The 24,080-nt window shown below is 49.6% G+C and overlaps 1 protein-coding gene, 7 non-coding genes and 1 pseudogene across 9 annotated transcripts; 5 read left to right on the top strand and 4 right to left on the bottom strand.

The window, feature by feature from the left end:
* The first annotated feature begins 783 nt into the window (after window positions 1–783).
* On the top strand, window positions 784–855 carry TRNAE-CUC (transfer RNA glutamic acid (anticodon CUC)). Its single transcript has one exon. It is a non-coding gene; the product is annotated as a tRNA-Glu (tRNA).
* A 1,234-nt stretch (window positions 856–2,089) lies between these two features.
* TRNAL-CAG (transfer RNA leucine (anticodon CAG)) lies at window positions 2,090–2,172 on the bottom strand. Its single transcript has one exon. It is a non-coding gene; the product is annotated as a tRNA-Leu (tRNA).
* A 226-nt stretch (window positions 2,173–2,398) lies between these two features.
* Window positions 2,399–2,470, top strand: TRNAG-UCC (transfer RNA glycine (anticodon UCC)). Its single transcript has one exon. It is a non-coding gene; the product is annotated as a tRNA-Gly (tRNA).
* Window positions 2,471–2,976: 506 nt separating this feature from the next.
* Window positions 2,977–3,048, top strand: TRNAD-GUC (transfer RNA aspartic acid (anticodon GUC)). The gene has a single exon. It is a non-coding gene; the product is annotated as a tRNA-Asp (tRNA).
* A 1,940-nt stretch (window positions 3,049–4,988) lies between these two features.
* TRNAN-GUU (transfer RNA asparagine (anticodon GUU)) lies at window positions 4,989–5,062 on the top strand. Its single transcript has one exon. It is a non-coding gene; the product is annotated as a tRNA-Asn (tRNA).
* Window positions 5,063–5,896: 834 nt separating this feature from the next.
* On the bottom strand, window positions 5,897–11,708 carry LOC126013988 (low affinity immunoglobulin gamma Fc region receptor III-A-like). 2 transcript variants are annotated; one of them, XM_049777267.1, is made up of 5 exons: window positions 11,572–11,708; window positions 10,668–10,691; window positions 10,298–10,552; window positions 7,511–7,765; window positions 5,897–6,384 (listed from the first exon to the last, which is right to left on the bottom strand). In XM_049777267.1, exons 1-5 carry the CDS (start codon window positions 11,615–11,617, stop codon window positions 6,182–6,184), a joined length of 783 nt encoding a protein of 260 aa, XP_049633224.1. In that variant the 5' UTR covers window positions 11,618–11,708; the 3' UTR covers window positions 5,897–6,181. The 2 variants fall into 2 exon arrangements, with proteins under 2 accessions (XP_049633224.1, XP_049633225.1); XM_049777268.1 differs by having other exon boundaries at window positions 10,668–10,688.
* On the bottom strand, window positions 8,338–8,500 carry LOC126015327 (U1 spliceosomal RNA). The gene has a single exon (XR_007498203.1). It is a non-coding gene; the product is annotated as a U1 spliceosomal RNA (small nuclear RNA).
* Window positions 11,709–15,924: 4,216 nt separating the features above from the next.
* On the bottom strand, window positions 15,925–16,226 carry LOC126013989 (60S ribosomal protein L37a-like; annotated as a pseudogene).
* A 1,334-nt stretch (window positions 16,227–17,560) lies between these two features.
* TRNAG-GCC (transfer RNA glycine (anticodon GCC)) lies at window positions 17,561–17,632 on the top strand. Its single transcript has one exon. It is a non-coding gene; the product is annotated as a tRNA-Gly (tRNA).
* Window positions 17,633–24,080: the final 6,448 nt, after the last annotated feature.

Genomic DNA, 24,080 nt, shown 5'->3' with positions numbered 1-24,080 from the left:
CGGGGTTCAAGTCTGAGTTGGGGAAATGTCATCTCCCCGGTGTCACCGCGCACACCCCCCACCGCGGGTCCAGCGCCCCCAAAGAGCTTCTCCGCTATCTCCATGGAAAACGGGAAAAAGTGGATCATTCATCTGTACACTCCCTGGGTGGAGTAGATGTCAATGGTGATGGTCACCGTCCAGGGGGCTGCAAAGGCGAGGTCATATCGGGCGTGGTTGGGCGCGTGGGGGGGTCCTGGACACTCCACACACATATACACAACTTGGGGTCCAAGGTTTCACGACCCCCGAGCTGGGCTGGTTCTCTGACCAGAGAGTTTCTGGGGACCACCAGCCCCAGAGAAGTGTCCCAAGCAACGGCGCACCAGCGGTAAGAGCGGAGCGGGCCAGGCGCGCGCGGTGTCAGTGTCAATGTCAATGTCAGTGTCTGTCAGTGTCAGTGTCAGTGTCAGGCAAGAGACTCGAACCCGCATGTCCAGGGAAGCCTGGACCTGAGCACAGAGCCTTAGACCGTTCGGCCACCCTGACGCTCTGAAAGTGCCCCCGAGCCTACCCGGAGCGCGCGGACCAGGAGGGTCGGTCTCCGGGATCGGGGCGCGCACAGGCGCACTTCAGGGTATGGGGCTCGCGTGGCCGTAGAGAGAGGGCGCACGGGCGGCGGGCCCGGGACAACGCCGGCCGGAGCGCGGCGACTGTGACTGCAGTAATCAGGGACTCACGGAGGCTGGCGCGGTGGGACGCACCGTCTACTCTAGACGGATGCATGAGCAAGCTTCCTCACAGTCCCTGGTGGTCTAGTGGTTAGGATTCGGCGCTCTCACCGCCGCGGCCCGGGTTCGATTCCCGGTCAGGGAAGTCTCGTTTTGAGGGGCGCAGCTGCTACCAGATTCCAAGTCAGGGTGATTTCCTTTTATCCTCCCCCATCACACAATTAATTCCTTTTCCGATGCTCCATCTGACACTGCCTGTTGCGCACATCCCGAGTGTCCCTTCTTTGCTTGCTCTTCCCCAAATCCCGAAAAAAAAAGGTCACCATTATAAAAGTATTCAGGATTGGGTTTCAGGCATATACCAATGTTTTAAACAACAATCCCTTCACCATCAGTGTCAACCTCCCTTCACCAATGGCTCCACTTTGTTTGAATTTCATAATGTCCATGTGTATTTACTAAATCTCCCCTAGCTTCTCTCTTTAAAGGCAGAAATTAAAAATAAATAAGAGATATATAGTATAATGAATATACTAGAGAATCAGCATTTTCCTGAAATGGGACTGCCTAGACTTGCTAATGAGTTTAGAGACACAGATGGAGTCATAGGGGCCACTTATGTAGTTTGTCCTCTTTAGTATAGTGGTCAGTATCCCCGCCTGTCACGTGGGAGGCCGGGGTTCGATTTCCCTCCCACCTCTGCAGTCAGAAGCCCAGGACACGCAAGACAGACCTGGGGTGGGAGCTATTAGCATTCGAGAAGTTGGGTTCTGCACCTTTAAGTGTTGAAAGTTCCTGGCTAGTTAATACATTCAGGGGATCCATGGTTTTATTCTGTTTTGTTTTCTGTCGAAGGTGGGATGGGGTCTTGAGTGTCTGCTTTGTTCTGGTGTATCCAGCACCTAAAAAGGAATGCACAGGCTTTGTATACAAGAACCCCAGGTTTGGGTCCTGATCTGCCCCCAGGACTTACCCCTCTAGCATAGAGTCAGAAATAGACCTCCAAAAGATCGTCAGGTGGACCCCAAAAAGAAAATAAAAGATTCAATTTAGTGTGGTGGAATACAGGAGAGGAGAAATCATAAACCTGAAAAGCTGCAATCTACAGGGGAGAAAATAATGTTTTTCTAATGGTTAGGAGAGATCCTTAAGTTTCCACTGAGTCTTGATTCCAGTCCCGAGTTCCTACCGAGAAAAAAAATGAAATACACTCGACTATCAGATCCACATTGAAGTCTACATGAGTTTCCTGCAGAGAAGTAACTCAGGAACGAATGCAAACCGGTCCTAAAGATCCAGGACTGAGAGAGAAAAATAAGTTTGATGGGTTCAGAGGTTTGGCTTCGAAAGAGAATATTTCAAGAAAAGAGAATCCATGTTGTCAGAAGTGGGATTCGAACCCACGCCTCCAGGGGAGACTGCGACCTGAACGCAGCGCCTTAGACCGCTCGGCCATCCTGACACCTGCTAGACTTTGTCTTTATTTCTTTTTGAGGCCACTACAAGCCGCTGCATTCTTTGAGCCTGGTGGAGTCCGTTTGCAAATACTAATATGGGCCCAGGAATCCGAGTAGGCAGCGGATCCATTGACACTGGTTCGGCCTGGCCCAGCCTGGAGACACTGCCCACGCCATACAGCAGATCTGTCCATACTTTTATATGTAGAAGACGCACAGTCCAACGTAGTGGCGTTGGTGGTATAGTGGTGAGCATAGCTGCCTTCCAAGCAGTTGACCCGGGTTCGATTCCCGGCCAACGCAAGTTTAGTTTTGTTCTCATGCAGGAGGGGACAATTTTTTGCAACAGAGACAGTGTCTCACCGCCCTCTCAACCCCCCACTTCGTCCCTCTATGCAATGCTGACCACCTACACGTTTGCACCTCATTTTCATGGATAGAAACGGATTCACGGATGGCTTGAAACTCGGAGGTTTCAGTTGTGGGAGACACCTCAGAACCCCGACTTTAGGGTGGAAATGGGAGCGAACCGAGCTGCAATGATGCTGTCCGTGGAAACAAGCAGGACCTTGTTGCAGACTGAACGCGGGCCAGTTCCCCTCAAATGCAACTCGCACGGATTGCCCTGCGGTTCCCTATAGACATTCTGTTGGGGCTGTCTTGAAAATGCACGGGTGTGCCTCCCCTAATGACTCGGCTTTCGGTTGCAAAAGAGCCTGCAAAGCAGCCCAAGCTGGGTTCGCGCTGGTTGCCATGGGGACTGTGGCTGTAAGTTCTTAGGTCGTAATCTCGCAATAAGTTGCGCGCCGTCCTCGTTAGTATAGTGGTGAGTATCCCCGCCTGTCACGCGGGAGACCGGGGTTCGATTCCCCGACGGGGAGGTTGGATGTTTTTATTTCTTATTTTCCCCCTCTGATCCTGGTTTGTATGTTTCATCCGCGTTAGAAATGCACACAAAAAATAAACAAAAACAAACAAAAAACCCGAGTTTCAAGCAATCCGTGAATCCCGTTTCCACCCATGAGAGCGACGTGCATAAAAGTCCAGGTGCTCAGCATCACATGGCGAGGCGAAGTGGGGGTTAAGAGGGCGGTGGTGTCTTTGTTGCATAAAAGGGGTGTCGTCAATTTCGGGCAAATTATCCTCTCAAAAATTAGCGTCCAAAATGCTCCTTTCTTTCCTGGTCTCGTTGGGAGCGCCGGATTTGCTTTTCTGCACCACCCCCACCATGTTCCTCTCTCTCCCCAAAGGTCCAGCACCGCAATTGGGGAAGCCCCAGTCTTGCACCCTGAAGCTGAAACTGTTTCACTTCTCCACGGGACACTTGCTGACATCCGTACAGAGGCTGCCTGGGGGTGAAGGGTGCTCCCTAACTTCTCCAAGCTTCCTCCTAGCTCTCTGAGCGGGGACAGTTCACTCTCCAGTTCTCTGACTCGTGGCCTGAATTTGGGAAGAGTTTGGAAGCTTGAGGACATACTTTCTTTTTGGGGGGTGGGGCGGGGCAGGGAGCAACCTTGCTTTTTGACCCTTACTCCCTTGCTTAGTCTCCCTGACTTATTTGAAAATTCCTAGACATAATATAGGCTCCTTTTAAAATTTTATTCACTTAATTTTTATTCTATCTATCTCTGTTTATATGTTTGTTTTTGGGCCACACTGTGCTCCTTAACGGGCTTGGGAGACTCTATGGGATGCCGGGGATTTTACCCCGGCTTGTTTCTTTTTTGCAAAAAGATAAACTTTCGAGGAACTACTGGAGAGGAACTTCCTAGGGACGGTTATAAACTTTCTAACCTGGGTTCAATTCCTGGACACAACTAGGCGTGACAAGAAAAGTTTTATTGGGCCCGGAGAGATAGCACAGCAGTGTTTGCCTTGCAAGCAGCCGATCCAGGACCAAAGGTGGTTGGTTCGAATCCCGGTGTCCCATATGGTCCCCCGTGCCTGCCAGGAGCTATTTCTGAGCAGACAGCCAGGAGGAACCCCTGAGCACTGCCGGGTGTAACCCAAAAACTAAAAAAAAAGAAAAGTTTTATTTCCCATATGAAAATGTACATTAGACATAGGAGGTTATAAACAGCCCTTGTGGACAACTATGGTGAATAGGGAATTTAATAATGAAAAGCAAAGTCCAAGAAAATTCACTGGTCTACAGTGACAGTAGACAGTAGACACTGCCTCAGTAACCCAAGATTGTGCCCAGCCAGAAATTTCTGGGGTTTTGTTGTTGTTGTTCTTGTTCTTGTTCTTGTTCTTGTTTCTTTTTCTACTGGAGGACAGAACATGCTGTTGGACACATATGTATTGCTAGTGAGTTCAATATTTTTTTTTATGAAATATTTCCCAGCAGAGACTCGTGGACCCCGCCTGTGCAGCTGCGCCCTGGTGGACTGTCCAGAGGCCAGGCCCTATCATCTCTGTTTCATTCACCCCAAAAGCTAGCTTCACCTAGCTGAGGATTGGGCTGAAGGTGGGGGGATTGGGGTCCCTCTTGTTGAGGTGTCATTTTGGGAGGTGGGCTGGATTGGATTGCACATAAACCCACTAAGAAGGGAATCACGCCGATTCTCTCTTGGACATTCACCAAGTAGCCTTTGGACATTCACCAAGTAGCCTTTGGGACCCCTGAGTTTGTTGGGGTGCCACTTCAGGCCCCCAAATTGCGAGATCCTTAAGTCCCTCGGTGCCCCTCCACTTTCATCCCTTGGAGTCCAAACAGAAGCTGAAGCCATCAATGAATATCCTGGGGCCTACACAATGGTACCAGAAATTGGGAAATTCGTTTCCAGTGGACTAAGCTGGGTGTGGCAGTCCCCAGCCAGTCTCTGTGGCGCAATCGGTTAGCGCGTTCGGCTGTTAACCGAAAGGTTGGTGGTTCGAGCCCACCCAGGGACGGAATAGTTTTAATTTTAAATTGGTCCACTTGGACCTAGGATCAGTGGGTGTGTGGGAGAAACTATATTTTAAATTGTATGGGTCAGATTGGCCTGAATTTAGAAACAGGTTTTTTTTTGTTTTGTTTTGTTTTCTTTTCTTTTTGGACCACACCCGGCGATGCTCAGGGATTACTCCTGGCATGCACGGGGGACCATATGGGACACTGGGATTCAAACCAACCACCTTTTCGGCTGCTTGCAAGGCAAACGCCGCTGTGCTATCTCTCCGGGCCCTAGAAACAGGTTTTAAGCTATTTACAGAACAGAGAAAAACCAGGACCTGCCCCCTCCCAGTCCCCTCCCCAGCCTTTTTGTTGACCTTTTCATCTGATCACACCAGGATGGCGCCTCCTCCGGTCAGTGACCGTGAATTGGCCCTAGCACCAGAGCTCAAACCGGGCACTGTAGCTAGTAACTGAGTTTGGTGACCACTGTTTCCCAGAGCTCTAGTCGCTTGTCTGAACTGCCCAGGGACTTGGTGCATGAAAGCAAACCCACTAACTGCCGGGCTAGGGGGCCCCACGCCTGACTCTGGCGGCCCTGCCCTTCCTAGTGACCCATCCACCCTAACCTCTCTCTCCCTCTCTACTCTTTCTCCCTCTCCCTTCAGTGCGGATGGAAAAGGTCTATTTGTAAACTGACTAATTTACTACTGATGTAGGGAGTCTGACTTTGACCACAGGAAGGACAGTGGAGTCACCATTTTCCTTTTATTGCTGCATCTTCTGAGCAGTTAATGGTCTAGAGAGGGTTTCGTGGGCATCAGGAACTGTTCATGCGAACTTCCCAGAACAGAGACTGCTCTTGTCCTCTCCTGAGTGTGGTGCTCAAAGGTGCTTCTACCCCCAGCTGTGCTGGGGTATTGATAGTGGAGGTTAGTTCTGGTGGTAGTCTTTGGGTTCCGGAATTCACCCAGCAAGGGACCCTGGTATTAGCAGTCAGTATTAGGAGCCAGTTGGCCAACCCAGCCCATGCCTCATGGCCCTGGGATGAGGGCCGGTTCTTGAGGTTTCGCCAGAGCTGCCTTTGAGGAGGGAAGAGGAGAGGGCTTGGGGAGTGTCCAGACACTCCTGAGGCCTCATTTGTCTTGAGGTTCCCGGTTCCATAGGACATGCTCTGTCTGCTTGGCCCTCAGTAACCGTCGAAGGTCGCTCCACACGGAAAAGCAGAGCCCTGTGTTCAGTGTGAACAGGAATCCCGCTGCCAAGCTGATGGCGATGCGGTACCAGGGGGCAGAGGAGGGGAAAGAGGTGGATGGGGAGGGGGAGGGAATGGAGAGATCTGGGAGGGAGGAGGGAGGTAGGGAAAGAGAAAGAGAAAGAGAAAAGGAGAGAGAGAGAGAGAGAGAGAGAGAGAGAGAGAGAGAGAGAGAGAGAGAGAGAGAGAGAGAGAGAGAGAGAGAGAGAGAGAGAGAGAGAGAGAGAGAGAGAGAGAGAGATTAATGCAAAGTTAGTGCACAATGGAGAAACAACCAGGTTGGTGGGCCCTGAGAGAGGGCCCTGTTCCTCCCCTGGTTTCTCCTGGTTCCTCAGCCCTAGCTCTCTTCACCCTGGGACAGCTGAGCAGAGCGTTTGAATTTGTGTTTGCACCCCTAGTGGGCTCCACATGAAGTAAGATCTCAGATGTGTCTGTGAGAGCCTGGGTGAGATCAGGGGACCCCATGTGTGAGTCTGGGTCTGAAACAGACCCTACTAGTTTTTTTCAGCCCAGACTGTTCCTGCTTGAATGGGGACTTTGATAAAAGCCAAACCCTGGCTGAGTTTCTGAGGCAAAAACGGACTCTCTGTCTCACTCAGGCCAGCACCAAAGGGCAAGAGAGGCAGCAGGTGCTGGGAGTCCTACTGCTCATCCCTAATCCAGGTGATTTGAAGCCACCTTCTATACCTGGTGGGAACAACAGCACATGCATTCTGACTTGTTTTTGTTTGCTTGCTTTGCTTTTTTGCTTTTCGAGACCACACCACGACAGGTGGTGCTCCAGGGCTTACTCTTAATGATGCACTCAGGGATCACTCCCAGCAGGGGACTAAGGGGGTGGGGGTGTAGATGACCTTATGGGATGCCAAGGATCCAACCCAATCGTGCCAGCTTCGTGAAAGACAAATGCCCTTCCTTCCCCACTGTTCTGTCTCTGACATTGATCGGCAAAGAAACTGACATTCTTTCAAGGGCTTCTTTTTGGTTGAATTTCCAGCTTTAAATAGTGCTCAATGTAGGGGTCGCTCAAGTGTCTGGAGCAGAGGCCAAGTGCTCCGGGGACAGTGCTCTAGGCCCCAAGTATGACCCCTGGTACCAAATGCACAGAGACCCCCGTGTGCACCATGCACACCCCCAGCACACGCCCTTCCTTCCTGCTCCATTCAGCCCCTCAAGCATGAGCACTGGTGGGCGCCAACTCAAGCCTCACCTCCCACGAGGATGTGTACCGTTGCAGAGGACTCATTGAGACGCCCGATGAGGCCCCGGCAGAAGTAGGAGCCGCTGTCAGCAGGCACTGCAGCTGAGATGTTCAGCTCCTCGTTTATATGGAAGTAGCGACGGCCTGTGCCATTGTGGTAATAGACGACCTTGGTCACCAGCCGGTTCGTCCAGCTGTGGCAGCGCAGCCGGATGGGGTCCCCCACACGGACCTTCCAGGGCAACGCCTGCAGCAGCAGCCAGCCTAGAAGGGCGGGAAAGAATGAGAGACAGACAGACAGACAGACAGACAGACAGACAGACAGATAGGCAGGCAGGCAGACAGGCAGGCAGATAGACAGAAAGGCCTTGACTGCAATTTTGTCTCCACACTATCTTTTAAGTCCTTAATGTGTTTTCTTTATTTATTTTTGGTATTTTGGGTCACACCCAGCGGTGCTCCAGGCTTTGTGCTCAGAAATGGCTTCTGGCTTGGAGGACCATAGGGGACACTGGAGCTCGAACCACCATCTGTCCTGGGTTAGCTGCATGCAAGGCAAACACCCTACCACTTGCTTCACTACTCTGGCCCTTTACTTATTTATTTATTTATTTATTTATTTATTTAAGTTCTTTGAGTCACACTCAGTGACAAGCAGTGGCTACTCCTGGTTATGCACTCAGAAATTGCTCCTGGCTTGGGGAACCATATGGGATGCCGGGGATCAAACCTCGGTCCAACCTAGGTTAGCACATGCAAGACAAACACCCTACCACTTGCTCCACTACACTGGCCCCTTCTTTATTTATTCATACATTAATTTCTTTATTTATTTTCAGGGGAGAGCGCGAACGCAGTCCCCCACTACCACAAATTATGCAGTCAAGTTTCCCACATTTGGGGAAATCGCAGGGGTCAGCACATCCGGAGTGCAATGGATAAGCCTCAGCCTGGGAAAACCACCTTCTGATCATGGTATCTCCCCTGCCAGGTAAATACCCCTTATTTATTTTTTAAAATAAATTTATTTATTGGGGCCGGAGCAATAGCACAGTGGTAAGGCATTTGCCTTGCATGTGGCCAATGCAGGATGGACCCTGGTTCGAATTCCAGCAACCATATGGTCCCCTGAGTCTGTCAAAAGTGACTTCTGAGCGCAGAGCCAGGAGTAAGTCCTGAGCATCTCTGGGTGTGAGCAAAAATTTTTTTTATTTATTTATTTTCGGGTTTTAGGGTCACACCCGATGGCACTCAGAGCTGACTCCAGTGCAAGTAGGAATCACTTCCTCTGCAAGCAGGAATCACTCCTGGGTGCTAGGGGGATCCTATGGGATGCTGGGAATTAAACCTGGTGACCATGTGCAAGGCAAGCGCCCTTCCAGCTATGCTATCACTCCCGTGTATGCTTGGGAAGGGCCACAGCCAATTCTTGGAGGAAAGGGCTCAGGGATTGGACCCTAAGGTGTTGGCACATTCCCCCATTCTTCCTGTAACCTTACCTGCTCATTTCTGGGAGGGGTCTTTGGTAGGTAACAAAAAGTTTGGCTTGAGGGGATTTTGGAGAGAGGATTTGGGAAGATGCTGCAAGAGAAAAAGAAGACAGCAGGAGGAGAGATGGCTGAGGGACAAGGTGCAATGCAGGGCTGAATAGGGATCCAGCGTAAAAGGTCATGAAAGAAGCCACACCTGTTGACTAGGGCCTTGAATAAAGCTAATACTTCCTGAAGCCTGACAGCCTGTGAGTTTTCTACCCACAGCTATCCTGAAGCTGCCATCCCGCCGGCTGGAGGGGGCTGGAGACACGTGGTTCTAGGCTGGAAGAGAAAGGCCTCTCATCCCTTCATCACCATCTACCACCATCCAGCCTCATCCAAGGGCTGTTATGCCACTTAAGGGATGAGCAGGGGCATGCCAGGGAGCATGGGGTTGCTGGTGTTGCTTCCTTGCCTGCACTTCCCAAACTAGAGCCTGGAGCAGCTTCCATTTACCTTCTCACCTGTGCTGTGACATAACCTGTCCCTTAGACCAGTAGCCCCAACCTCTACAATCCACCCTGGTCTTAGCCTTGGTCCCCGAGGGCCAGACAGTTCGTGGACAGACAGTTCATGGAGCGGCACCGTCAGGGACCCTGGATCCCAGGCAGACTCCAGCCGAGTTCCAGCTCTCAACCTTGACTCTCATGATACTTTTTTATGGCACTTGTTTCTGCCATGTGGTCCCAGTGGGCCTCTCTCCACTGCCTCCAAGCTCAGCAGGAGGTACGATGGCATGGCCATGGATGTGGGGTCTGACCAGCTGGGCATGCTGCGGTCCCACCCAATGTGGGTGCTTGTAGGGACATGGTGGGCTAATGGATTCATGCCCCCCAACCTTCCCGTGTGTCACAGCATTCCAGGATAGAAGTCAGAGATGATTGGTTGTTCCATGGTTACCCCAGTGCCAAAGGAACGGTGTGAGTAGCAGAGGGAGCCTGAGCCAGGTTTGCATTAGAGGGGAGACAGGCTGTTGGGGTCCAGGGGAGAAGGAAGCAGGTTCTGAAAGCAAAGGTGAGAGTCAGTCCCCTAAATGCTGCTGACTATGATAGAGCAGTGAGCCTGGACACTTGTGAGTCCTCTGACCCCCCCCCCAGGGGGGGGAGTGGATATACCTCCTGACTCAGCCCCTGCCAAGGACTGGTGGAGCTTAGGAAAGCAGTAGCAGGTAAAAGAAGGAAGGGGCTTCCCTGCACCTTGACAGAGTCTCTCTCTGAACAGTGAACACCACAATGCCCCCTGGATGGCCCTAGAGCCCACTTACCCTTGTGCACCTGCAGTTGCTGGGGGTCACTGGGAGCCGAGAGCCCTGTCTGGCAGCTGTAGTCACCGCTGTCCTGGATTCTGGCGGCAGTGATCACATATGAGGACGTCTGTTGGGCCAGGGCACTGCTGTTGAACCACCATTGAGTGAAGTAGTCCTTGGGACCAGGGGGACCCTGGCACATGAGCTCGACACGGTCCTTCTCTAGGATGTGGTCCCAAGGTGGGTCCAGAACCACAACAGCCTTGGGTTGATCTGTGGAGACCCGAGGACATAGACGAGGGTCTGGCCTAGTCTCCCATAGTCCATCCATTCACCCATGTCTCTAGCACCCCAAGTAGACTCCACCCAGGACCCAAAGGAAACTCACCAGCCAGTGTGCAGCAGGGAACTGCTGGGAGGAAAAGATAAACCAGTGTGAGAGAGTTAGACACCCCTCAGACTTCACAGCCTTCCTTGGGGGCGGATATCCGGCCCCTGGACCTAATTTCTGAGTATTCAGTCTTATCTTTACTCCATCCCTGCTCCCAGCCCTTATCCGCCCAGGTTCTCGGACAGATCAATGTCACTGTACATATGGGACCCAGGTTCTGTCTGGTCCCCTGAGTGTTGCGAGTGACACCCCCCTCATCACCACCAATTTGGCTCCACAACCAGTGGAAATGAAGCAACCAAAACACCATCACCACCACCATTCCTCCCACAGTGATAGCACACTAGGGAGAATTTTTGTCTTGCACCCAGCTGACCTAGGTTCAATCCTCAGTATCCCATAGGGTCCCCCTGACCACAACCAGAGAGTGATTCCTGAATGCAGAGCCAGGAGTAACTCCTGAACACTGCTGAATGTGACTCAAACAAACCCTGTATTCCCCTCCTCATTACCCCAACTCCCCATATTTCCCCGTATTAGACCCAGGAGACTTTGCATTGATCAGCTTGGGGGCTTCTCCTGGATCTGTGTGCAGGAGTCTCTCCCTAGGAGTGCTCAGGTTACCCTGTGCTACTTGGGATTGGACATTCCCGGGTCCCCTGCATGTTGGATCTACACTTGTAGGTGGCAGGTAAAAGTTTGAAAGGGGCATCCTGGCACCAGTCAGAAGAGGCAGGTACAGACCTCCACCCTTGAGTTAGACTCAGAACACTGTTCCCCAAGCCTGCTCTCTAGCCAGGTGGCTTGTTGGGGTGCTGTATCTGGGGCTGTTGGAAGGGCAGGAAGGGCAGGGGGTCAGGTCCCACCTGGCCTGAGCAGGGCTGTCCCCCAGGGGTCTTACCTAGAAGCAGTAGAGACAAAGACGTGGTGGCCAGCAGCTTCCTCATATCGCCAGAGAAGTGTGGACAAGTGATATCCGGGCTCTCTGTGGGGACAGACTGAGAGTGTGGAGAGAGAGGTTGTGTGTGTGTGTGTGTGTGTGTGTGTGTGTGTGTGTGTGTGTGTGTGTGTGTGTGTGTGAGAGAGAGAGAGAGAGAGAGAGAGAGACAGAGAGACAGAGAGACAGAGAGAGAGAAAGAGAGAGAGCCCTTTGTGTTCCTCAACTCAGTCCTGCCTCACTTCATTTTATGGGAACATGATCTAATTTCTCAAATCAAGAACTGAGGCGAGAGCCACGGGGAAGTGGGCATGGCATGGGGTCCTCACTTTGCCTTCCTGGTTTCCTTGTGGCAAAAGCAAAATCATTACATTAGAGAGGTCATCAGGGCTTAGGGTAGTGCAAAGGACTGGACAAACATAGGCTCTGCCCGCAGAACCCCAGGTTCTAGCATGCACTGCAGATCTCCTACAGCTGTCTCTGCCTTTGAGCACCTAATCCTTCCCCCAAAACCCACAGCACAGGGGTTCAGATGCTGGCTGTGTAAGGGTGCACTCCTGTTTAATTATCTCTGGGCACCACTGGACATGCCCCCCTCGTTGGCTGGGGCTGGTGGTGGTGGAGGAAGGAAAAGTTGCTTTTGGTTTTGCTTTGATGCCCAAGGTATTTCCTAATCCAGATTCCTCCTCTGTGGAGCCCCACCCCCCACCCCCAGGACCAGCCTGGCTCTGGCTCGCTCTTCTGAGAGTTTGGAACCCAGAGTTTTGGTTTCCATCCCGCAGATATTTGGGGGAGAGTGTGCTGAAGGTCTCCTAAATGGTACTCAGGAGGTCTGGGGAGACATGCTTAGTGTTACTGGCTCCAGCAGAGGTCATGGAGCTGTTCTGAGCTGTCTGATCCTGCTCTGGAGTCATCAACTGCTTCCTGCAGTGTGGTTCAGGGTCAGGCACAGGCAAAGCACAAACCCCCCTTTAATTCTATCTCCAGGGGCCATTCTGCAGCTTACAGGAACACTGAAGGCTTGTTGCTCCGAATTCTCATGAAGGTTCCTGAAGGACAGTTTGGGGGAGGTAGAAGCTAAATCTTGGGACTCCTCTTTCATAGAACCCAGAGCAGGGTTTTCCCAGCATGTGGAAGGAGGCAGCAGAGACCCCAGAAGAAACCATCACCCCACCCCAATGCTGAGCACTTGGGTTCAGGATGCACACCTGAAATAAGCTCAGAAAAACGTGAGGGTCGATCTGAGATGTGACTCAGCTTAAACCAGGTCTGAGAACTGCTGATTTCTTCCTCCAGCCTTCAAAAAAACAGAAGCATTTTCCCAGTTGTCTCAAAGTGCTGAGCCCCACCACCAGTGGGACATGTTTGTGAACAAAAGCTGAATCGAAGTTTCTCCACATGCAAACAAACCAGGACAGACAGACAGAGGTATGGACAGATGGACAGAAAGGAAGAGCAAGAGGAAATGAATGTTTCAGTCTTGCAGTGGTGCAGTGCCCCATGGGGGTTACCCTCCTGCAATGGCATCTCTTCCAGTGGGGGTGCACCCCCCGAAGTAGCACCTCTTCCTGTCTGGAAGCTCCTCCTGTGGTGTTGCTGAACTGGGCGCAGGACAGTTTGGGGTTTAGCCCTGGCTTCCTCCTCTTTCTTGTGGTTGCCTCTAACCAGGGTTCGCAAACACACCACCATCCAGAGCAGTGTTACCCCATCTTTCCTCAACCTTGCTTCCTTCCTGTACCTCACCTAACCTCTTAGGGGCTGTCCTCTAAATCTCATGACCCCCTTCTTGAAATATCCTGGTGGCATATTGGGCTGACACTGTGCTGCTTTTTTGCTGTGAATAAGGCAAGGACAGTGCAAAGGAGAACCAGCCAAGAGTGCCCAATGTCCTCTTTTGCCAGGCTCACCCCTAACACCCCCAGATATCCTTCCAGAAGACCCCCCACAAGCATATGTCATGGCCATTCACCCATGTCCAGACTCATGGTTTGCTGCTGGCTGCTCACTGTAGTCCTGTGTTAGAGTTAGGCCTCAGGTTCCAAAGCTAGGACACTGGAGAGACATGGGTATGGAAGCAAACATCAAAGCAGGAAATAATCCACACACACTAAAGAGGGTGAAAGAGGTTCAGGAGTTCCAGCATGCAAGCCTTCTGCTCCTAAGAAGCAGGAAGCTCAGTGGGAAGTCCAGAAATGGCAAGAGAGCATTTTTCCTGAGACCCAAGCTATTTATTAGGAAAGAACAGGCCACACCCAGAGATGGGATTAAGTGGTCTAAACACCAACCCAAGGTATGACATTCAAAGATGTTTCCAACCAATGATTAACAAGGCATATACTGAGTGGGGTGGGATCTGATTAATTCCATAATCCTGTATGTACACTGGGCAGGTATTCCTTTTTCCTGATCTTCATGAGTGGGCCAGCTTAGACTCGAGTGAAAGTTGGACACCCCCCTGAGGTCTGAAGGGGTGTGCGTCCCTCCAATAGAGGCATCCAGTTCAGGCTGGGTGAATTCAGTCCACACTGCTTTCTCTGATGTTTCTCAGGCTGCCAAACAGAAGTTTGGATCCTTCTAACTCCTGGCAGCAGTCTATACTCCACCTCCTGGGCTTTGAAGCTCTAGAAACTCACCTTTGTATGTACTCAGCCCAGCTGCATTTTCAATGGCTGAGTCAGCCATTGAGGGCACCATACTCAGGGATACCTCCATTGAGGGGTCCTCCTGTGCCCCACACTTCTTTGGGGGGATGTGTGAGGGGGACCCTGTGCCCTACATTTCTTTGTGTTTCCGTGTTTGTGGGCATGGGAGAGTGTGCACCTGCCCTGTGAGAGGGACCATTTCACTTCCGCTGAGCACCCCAGAAGTGCTGACACAGACATCCTCACTCTCTAGTTTTGAGAAACTTTGACCAGTTTCCCAGTTTCACATTCACAAACTCTCTCTGTGAGGAAGACACAATTTCTGTTCAACGCTTTTGTTACTTTCTGTTCTGTAGCTGATAGTCACCCAAAACTTCTGTTTGTGTGTCTCTCATGAGCCCAGCAGCTTTTCAGGGGTATCTTGACCACTCAAGAAAATTGCCTATTTGAATCATTTGCCTGTTTGGGGGTTATGCAGTGGTAATCTAATTCTCTAACTACTTTTTGGGTTTTGTTTTGGGGTTGCACCTACCTGAACTCAAGATTTAGGATCACTCCTGTTGGAGCTCCAGGGGACCCTCTGTGGCATTGGGATCAAACCCAAGTGGACCACAGACAAAGCAATGCCCTGCTCACTGTCCTACACTTAGTCCTTCCTAAAGCCCTTTTTTTTTTACCCGCCACCCACTGTTCCCTACACTGGACAAGCCCCTCATTTTAGTTCTGAGGAACCAGTCCCAACACGGATGCCTTTTGAGGTCTTTTCATGTTTAATTGAAGTTTGAACATCATAGATATGTGGAAGAGAACACACAAGAGTGTCTAGGAGAGATTAGCTAGCCAGGGTACCAGTGCCCCCCAAAACTCCTATACAATATTGGGGCCAATGTGGGGTTTGGAGAGAGAAACTGCAGAGGTCAGAACTCCAGCCCCCAAGTCAGGCTAGACCAGTGGTCGGCAGCCTGTGGCTCTTCTGTGTGCCCGGCGGCCGCTCCAGGAGTCAGGATTCTGCTCCTAGCCTCTGTCAGTGCACGCCCTGTGTGGCTCTCAAAATAAATTTCAATCGTGGTTTTGGCGAGATTTGGTTCAGTTGGAAAAAAAGGTTGCAGATCACTGCGCTAGACCATTCAGATCTTGCATGCAATAGAATCCAGACTAGATGGAGTTTAGAAATTTACAAATGCGAATTACAGCTGCATGGTTTAGTGGTAGAAGTCCCACAACATGCAGGAGTCCTGGGTTTGCTCATGGCCCATGCAAAGGAGTTTTCTCTTTTCCTGTCCATGGAACTGGAGTTTCTCCCTTTTTCTGCTCGGGTATCAGCTGAGCTATTTACTAGAAACGATCTCTTTGATAATATTTTTGTAATTAGCAAAAATTGTAAAATTTGTAATATTTTTGTATTCAGCAAAAAATGGGGGGGGGGTTGGGCCCCACCCAGCAACACTGAGTTAAAAGCTCAGGAGTCGCACATGACAGGCTTGTTGGAACCAGATTGGATGTCGGGGATCCAATTCGGCCGGTTAGATGGAACCCTGGTTGTTCCCCGCATGCAAGGGAAACGCCTATCTGCTGTGCTATTACTCCGGCCAAAATATTTTTGTAATTAGCTATAAAAATAGTTCCTTTTTATTTTTTCAAGGCTTTTTACATAAATTAGCCCATTTAGTATAGGCCAACAATGTTTCTGAATGGAGATCTACTGGTCTTTCGATTCCTTCAGTCTTCTGATGGCAGATTTAACTGTGACAGCAGAAGTGGTATTGTAGGTCCAAGCGCCACCTGCGACGGTTTTCGTACAGGAACCGCAGTGCCAAATGTCCACAGCCCGTCTCTTCATCTTGGTCTTGCCGCAGAAGGAGCCTGTGTACTTGGCGTGCTGGCTGATCTCGATCTTCTTCACCATCTTCCGGAAGGAAGCGCCGTAACGCGTCCCATATCTACCCAGATCCCCATCTTCTTCGTGCGCTTAGCCATCTTCCCTCAAACCACCGCAGGACACAGAGAGGAAAAATAGTTCCTTTTTAAACTAAGTTTGTAATACCTGATCTACTTGATGAAACAGGATTGATTTGACAGTCAAACATAGTTCTTTTTTGTAATTGGCAAAATTTGTAAAATTTTTTTTGTATTTGTGAAACATTTCTGGGGCCGGCGTGGTGGCGCTAGAGGTAAGGTGTCTGCCTTGACAGCGCTAGCCTAGGAGGGACCGCGGTTCGATCCCCCGGCGTCCCATATGGTCCCCCAAGCCAGGAGCGACTTCTGAGCGCATAGGCAGGAGGAACCCCTGAGCGTCACCGGGTGTGGCCCAAAAAGCAAAAAATAAGACATCCCTGACCGGGAATCAGGCAGTAGCTGTGTTGCTTACTAGAATGTCTTTTTTTTTTTTTTCCTCTTTGCAAAAAAAAAAAATTTTTTTTTTTAACAGATTAGCAAACCTCAGAGCTCAGAGCAAGGAAAGGCATTCCGAACCTGGAGGACACGGAGAGACAGGAAAAGGATGCGGCTGGCGAAGACACGAAACTTCCCTAACCGAGAATCGAACCCAGACACAGCGGTGAGAACACCGACTCCAACCCCACCGGACCGCTAGGGAGCGTGGTTGCCGCTCTGGGTGCTAGGATGCCCTGCCGGGCCCCGCCGCCCCTGAGCCCTCCCTTCGACCCTGAGGACGGACCCGCCAGGTCCGCGCGCTAAAGTGCAGGTTCCCCTGGAGGCGTGGGTTCGAATTCGACTCCTCCTGCTGCTGCTTCCTTCCCATTTGCACACACCTACCCCGCTCACCCGAGGCCCTGGACTCTTGCTGTTGCTGCGCCCCTACTTGGGGCGCATCTCAGGGGCTGCTGCTCCCCATAAACACCCTTAACACCAAACCGGACAGAGAGCCAGGCCCGCTCGGAGGGTGTACAAGCTAGGATTTTGGACCCAGACTTTGCCCAATGCATGCGTGTGCGCCCACGCACGCCCGTGAGGACCTCGCCCTTGCAGCCCCCCCGGACAGTGACCTCCTCCATTGACGTCGACTCTATCCAGGGAGTGGACAGATGGGTGGTCCACATTTCCCCCTGTTTTTTCCATGGAGGTGCGACGCAGTAGTTCTTGGGGGGGGGGGGGCGCTGGACCCGCGGTGGGGTGTGTGCGCGGTGACGCCGGTGACCTGACATTTCTCCAATCCAGACTCCGACTCGGGGTCTGCTTGTGTCCCACGGGCGCGCAGGAGCCCAGAACTGCCTTGTGTCCGCGGGGTCCTTGCCCCTAGGCCCGGCGGTGAAGCAGGCTCCTAGAGCTTGTGCGCTTGGGGTTATGCGCGTGCATGGGTGGTTCAGTGGTAGAATTCTCGCCTGCCACGCGGGAGGCCCGGGTTCGATTCCCGGCCCAGTGTTTTGGGATCTCGGTTTAGTTCACTGCAGAATTTGCACCTGCAAAAGTGAAGCTGCATCTCCACCAGGTCTGAATCATGAGCCAAAGAAAGAGAGGAAATTATACCGAAAATTCAATTTGCAATAATTTTTTTTGGGGGGGGCCACACCCGGCGGTGCTCAGGGGTTACTCCTGGCTGTCTGCTCAGAAATAGCTCCTGGCAGGCACGGGGGACCATATGGGACACCGGGATTCGAACCAACCACCTTAGGTCCTGGATCGGCTGCTTGCAAGGCAAACACCGCTGTGCTATCTCTCCGGGCCCTTGCAACAATTTTGTAAGCCAAGATTCTTTCATTGAATTAAAAAGTTTAATGAAAACATTCAGAATATATTTTACATATTAAAATTAAATTCGTTATTAAACAAAACGGAATGTTTTTGATTTTTACATATTAAAATTAAATATCTTGGAAATTTTACATATTGAAAATATTTTTAAACATAGAACTCGCTGTATCATCGTTTCAATTATTCGGTAAGACACTGCACACGGTCCAGGCATTACTTAAGGTTCCCTGAGCCCTGCCAGGATGACTCTGGAGCATAGAACCAGGAGTAAGCCCTGAACACCGCCAGGTGTGGCTCCAAAAAAAGACAATAAAGATATTAAAAACTCTTGGGGCCGGAGAGATAGCATGGAGAGATAGCATTTGCCTTGCATGCAGAAGGATGGTGGTTCGAGTCCCGGTATCCCATATGGTCCCCCAAGCCTGCCAGGAGGGATTTCTGAGCGTAGAGCCAGGAGTGACCCCTGAGTGCTGCCGGGTGTGACCCAAAAAACAAACAAAAAATAAAACACACACACACACAAAAAAACCCAACTCTTTGGACCAAGAACCAAACCCTGGCTGCAGCAGTGAGAGTGCCAGATCTTAACCACTAGACCACCAGGAAAATACAGTTTGACTAGAGTGTCTCTCTGGGCACCGCGCTGCACTTGCTTAGTGGGCCATGACCAGCACCACTTGCCTTGCCCGGTTCTCCCATCTGCTGTGCTTTTTGCATTTCACCCAGGACAGCTGTGGATTCACAAGCCTCCAGACTCAGAGAACACAAAGTCCCTTAAAAAAAAGAGAGAGATTAATAATAATAATAATAATTAATAATAATAATAATAATCCTCAAGTGCACCTTCCCGTCAGGAGCAATGGAACCCCGGTTTTCAACGTGATAGGTGGGATATTCAGCACTATACTAAAGAGAACGTTTAGTAACTGCCCTTGCACTCAGGAGTCTAGGCACCGATTGCCCACCAACTCTACAGGATCCTGTAACTTGGCCCCCTATGGAAGGCATCAGTGAGTGTAGGGCCCTGCCTGTACTCCATCTTCACCTCTGTGAGGAACTAAGTACTCTATCCTCTCTACTGCATCCAGACTTTCTCTATCACCTACTAGTCAGGGAGCGCAGAAGGAAATGCCCGTGGGCAGGTGGTGGGTGGCTTGTACTAGATTCAGTGTATATCCTAGAACTATATAGACATTTGTGTGCTGTGTGGTGTTTATGTATCGTTAAGTTTCATAATTGCCCACTGCGATAGCTTGAAGATAATGTTAAATAAAGGTTTAAAACAGATCTCACTCGACTCATTTCACTTCTTTAAAAATAATGTGGCTTGGGGGGCCGGGCGGTGGCGCTGGAGGTAAGGTGCCTGCCTTGCCTGCGCTAGCCTAGGACGGACCGAGGTTCGATCCCCCGGTGTCCCATATGGTCCCCCAAGAAGCCAGGAGCAACTTCTGAGCGCATAGCCAGGAGTAACCCCTGAGCGGCACAGGGTGTGGCCCAAAAACCAAAAAAAAAAAAAAAAATAATGTGGCTTGGAATTGGGGTGGGAAGGGGAAAATAATGTGGCTTGGGACCAGGGCGGTGGTGCTGGGCGTAAGGCATCTACCTTGCGCACTAGCTTAGGACAGACCGTGATTCGATCCCCCCACCCCCGCGTCCCATATGGTCCCCAAGCCAGGGGCGATTTCTGAGTGCATAGTTAGGAGTAACCCCTGAACGTCATCGGTGTGGCCCCAAAACAAAAAAAAAATGTGGCTAGTTAGGTGTAAAATATAAATCCACGAGTTGTGAGATTACTCCACACACTGTATTTCCAAACCCCATGCAGCCAGGTCTGAAAAAGCAGGGTAGTGCTCGTGGTGTCTGTGGCCTTTTGCCTTATGCTCTGCCTCAGCCCCAAGCCAGAACTCCTTTTTATTATCCAGAACCAAATCCACCAGGGTGGGGCACGGCAGAGTGATCCAACTATGTTTTTTTACATACCTTTGTTTGGAGTTGGTAGTCAAGTATCATCTTACATCTCCACTCTTTCTATTTACAACAAACCAAAAAAAAAAAAAAAAAAGAGGAAAGTTACAAAAGTTTTGTTTAATTTTTCTCTGCCAGAAGCCAGAACCCCAGATCAGAACTTAGAAAGGAGGTTATTTTGCATAGGCACAGTAAAAGTTGGCTGTAATAGCATCAAAGTTTAAATTGTACACATCATTCTCAAAACAATCAGCTTTTTCCATATATTTCTATATCTTATACATATCACAAAAATTTTTTTTTCTTTTTGGACCACACCTAGTGACATTTCGGGGTTACTCCTGGTTAGGAGTAACTCAGAAATTGCTCCTGGCTTGGGAACTATATAGGATGTGGGGCTGGGAGGGGGGGAGGAGCGTGGATAGAACTGCAGTCCATCCTAGGTTAGCATGTGCAAGGCAAAAGCCCTACCACTTGTGCCACCGCTCCAGCCCTAATATCACAAAAATTTTTTCATAGACTTCTCTAAATATAAACATTAGGATCTTTCTGCAAATACACTCAATTAAAAATTCTTAGACATTCTGGGGCAGGAAAGGTAAGGCGTTTGCCTTTCATGCAGAAGGTCATCGGTTTGAATCCCGGCATCCCATATGGTCCCCGTGCCTGCCAGGAGCAATTTCTGAGCATGGAGCCAGGAGTAACCCCTGAGCACTGCCAGGTGTGACCCAAAAACCACAGACACAAAAAAAATTCTTAAACATTCTTACACAGAGCACTATAATATAAGTCTATAATATTTGAGTTTCTTTTCATAAACAAAATCACAAGAACATTTCTGCAGATATACATGCCGTTTTCTAGAACATTCTTATAATGGGCCCTGTAATAAGAGTCTATAGCATCCAATTTCCTTTGCTATCAATTTCTGTGGAGAAGACATTAGGACGATTTTGCAGACATAATTTGAGAATAAGTTGCTAAATAATAATGCAATCAAACATCATAGCAATTGGGAAACATTCACTAGGATAGGTGGGAACTTTTAAAATCTAACAACATTATTCATTTCCCAGAACTGTGCAAACTAATATTAAACTAATAAAGTTTTTTTTCTTTTTTTTTTTAATTTAAGCACCATGATTACAAACATGATTTTAGTTGGGTTACAGTCACAAACAGAACATCCCCCTTCACCAGTGTAATATTCCCCCCTCCCAAAGACCCTCTCGCCCCCCCCCCATCCCATCCCCTGCCTGTATTCGAGACAGGAATTCTACTACAGTTATTTGTTTTTAAGTTCAGTAAACTGTATTTTTTTTTTCTTAAAGAATAAGTGTTAAAAAAAGATACAATAGTAGGGGCCGGGAAGGTGGCGCTAGAGGTAAGGTGCCTGCCTTGCCTGCTCTAGCCTTGGACCCAAAAACCCAAAAAAAAAAAAAAAATACAATAGTAGGGGCTGGGAAGGTGGCGCTAGAGGTAAGGTGTCTGCCTTGCAAGCACTAGCGTAGGACTGACAGCGGTTCGGTTCAATGCCCCAGAGTCCCATATGGTCCCCCCAAGCCAGGGGTGATTTCTGAGCGCATAGCCAGGAGTAACCCCTAAGGTTCAATTGGGTGTGGCCCAAAAACCAAAACAAAACAAAACAATAGTAAAGGTGTGACAGTGGCAATCGATGTTGTTTGCATAGGCCCAGAAAAATATAGGGAAAATGAGGAAAAAAAAAAAAAAAAAAAAAAACCTTGGCCTGATTATAAGAAGGCCTCACCCCAGAAGTTTATTGGCATAAGACCGACTCTGGGCTCCAGGCATACCAGTCTGTCCAACCCAAGTCATTCTCCATGGTCCTGGTGAAATTTTTTCATACTTTAGCTGTTGTTGGTATCAGGTTCCTATATTTAAAGATTCTGGATTCTATGCATTTCTTTCATTGAAGTCAGGCTGATGCGGAGCATCCTCTAGTTTCAGCACACCATTAGATGTGGAGCGATCTGCCCTGCAAGTAAGTTGTTGCTGAGTCGTCTGGGTGTTGAAAACACTCTTTAGAGTAAGTCAATGTCAGAGTAGTGGTAAGTCTTCCATGGTAGAGGTTTGCATCCTGGTAATGTTAGAGGCAATTGTGGTTGTTTCCATAGATGGTATCCATTGTTTAGGGGTATATGGGCAATGCCCATTCTTCTGAGGCCTAAGCCAAATCATTATGCCAATGTTCAGGGTATAAGGCCTAACTGCATTACCAAATTTGTGTTCCCATCTCTATTAAATAAGAACTTGTTTGCATATATATTATTTCCCATTTGAATGTGCCTATGCAAAAGAGAAACAATGCCACAAGATATTGTTGGTGCATCTGGGGGATCAAATTTAACATTCCCCCGTAACTTGGTTTAAACATGAATTCTATACAGAGATGTTCTTCTACCAGTATTGCTTATAAAACAGATCTCAAAGGGGAAAAAGCAAACAAACAATCAAATAAAAAAAAAACAGTGGTCAAAATTGTCACTGTATAAGAGGATATTCAATAAAGAGTTATAGATGTAAAGGAAATACATCTGAGATATACAAAGATACACGTGTCCTTTTTATGTTTTCGAAATAGTTGAGTGGGAGGGTGTTGTTTCCGAGACACCACTTTTGTCTGTGATTTGGCCATCTGGAGTCTGTAAACAACTCACAGCACCTCGTATCAGGAAATGCTTTTGACTGGGGGCGTCTTGGAAACTGATTATGGTAGCTAGCACAAGTACCCAGTGAAGGGAGTTGGAAGATAGGAGTCCATTGATAATAGATTGATAGGAACAGAGTCTTAGTTTCTTCTCAAGCTGAGAGTCTATTTTTTCATTTTGGGAGCTGGCTGGCAGTTAGCTTGAGAGAGGATAATAATCTAGATGCTTCATAAAGAGCAAAGAGTGCATGGAGCCATGTCATCCCCATGTTGCCTGTTGAAGCTTCCGACTCCCCCAAAAACATTACTGTGAAAAAAAAAACATTACTGTGAAAGATATGCAATCCACCTTGGCCAAAACAAAAATCACGAGTACAAAAAAATGGTTAAATGTGGGAGTAATAGGAGGTGGGAGTGAGGGAGTAAAGGAATAAAATGAGCTTCTGGGCAGCGTTCTGAATATGACAAACAGATTAAACCCAATGATATCCAAATATTTGTCTATATGTTCTGCTCTAGCCCCCGCGTGGTTTCACAAATTGGCAGGGTTAGTAAGGAAAGTTGCCTGCGACTTCCTGAAGCCAGAACCTCTTGTGCTGCCATTTCCCATGCTGGCAAAAACTCCTGGCTCCCAGGAAGGAAAGAGATCCTTCAAGAGCTGGAAGCCGGAAAGTTCAAAGCCCCCACCCAAACCCTCCCTCTGGAGCCAGGTGGGAAATGGGGAGAGCCTGGGGTAACCTTTAAGCTCCTCGTCCGGACCCACCTCACTGATTCCCCAGGCATGTGGCCCAAGGGAAGCCCTGGAGTTCCAGAGGAAGGAGGTGGAAGGGTGCTGGGGTGACCCAATTCCCACACCCCTCCTAGGCCTGGTTAGAAAGGCCTTTGGCATGGCGGAGGCCTGCCAAACCCCATGCTGGCAAAAACTCCTGGCTCCCAGGGAGGAAAGAGATCCTTCAAGAGCTGGAAGCCCCGGAAGTTCAAAGCCTCCACCCAAACTCTCCCTCCGGGTGGGAAATAGGGAAAGCCTGGGGTAGCCTTTAAGCTCCTTGTCCTGATTCCCCAGGCGTGTGGCCCAGGGGAAGCCCTGGAGTTCCAGAGGAAGGAGGTGAGAGGGTGCTGGGGTGTAAACTAATAAAACTGGATACAAATTTTTCTATTTACAGTGGCACACAACGAACAGTAGCTATAAAATCTAATACAAGTAGAGCACACAGTTTAACCAGCAATAAAAATCACTGACCACTCAAGCAGGGGTCTTCAAACTACGGCCCGCGGGCCACATATTGTATTTATTCCCATTTTGTTTCTTCACTTTTTTTTTCTTTATTTGGTTTTTGGGCCACACCCGTTGGTGCTGTCTGCTCAGAAATAGCTCCTGGCAGGCACGGGGTGGGGGTGGGGGGTGGTGGGACCAAATGGGACACCAGGATTCGAACCAACCACCTTTGGTTCTGGATCCGCTGCTTGCAAGGCAAACGCCGCTGTGC

Source organism: Suncus etruscus, chromosome 7 (genome assembly GCF_024139225.1).
Source record: "Suncus etruscus isolate mSunEtr1 chromosome 7, mSunEtr1.pri.cur, whole genome shotgun sequence".
In the NCBI taxonomy this organism is placed as follows: Eukaryota; Metazoa; Chordata; class Mammalia; order Eulipotyphla; family Soricidae; genus Suncus; species Suncus etruscus.
The sequence above is the reverse complement of the archived record's forward strand: the minus strand, read 5'-3'. Positions and strand labels throughout refer to the sequence as shown.

What these genes read in the sequence shown, in the direction of transcription:
- LOC126013988 (XM_049777267.1), bottom strand. Translation starts at nt 11,617, where the DNA reads ATGAGGAAGCTGCTGGCCACCACGTCTTTGTCTCTACTGCTTCTAG. An exon ending in TCCCTGCTGCACACTGGCTG is followed by an intron (nt 10,553 to 10,667) that starts GTGAGTTTCCTT and finishes GGGTCTCCACAG; the next exon opens with ATCAACCCAAGGCTGTTGTG. An exon ending in GCAACTGCAGGTGCACAAGG is followed by an intron (nt 7,766 to 10,297) that starts GTAAGTGGGCTC and finishes CCGCCCTTCTAG; the next exon opens with GCTGGCTGCTGCTGCAGGCG.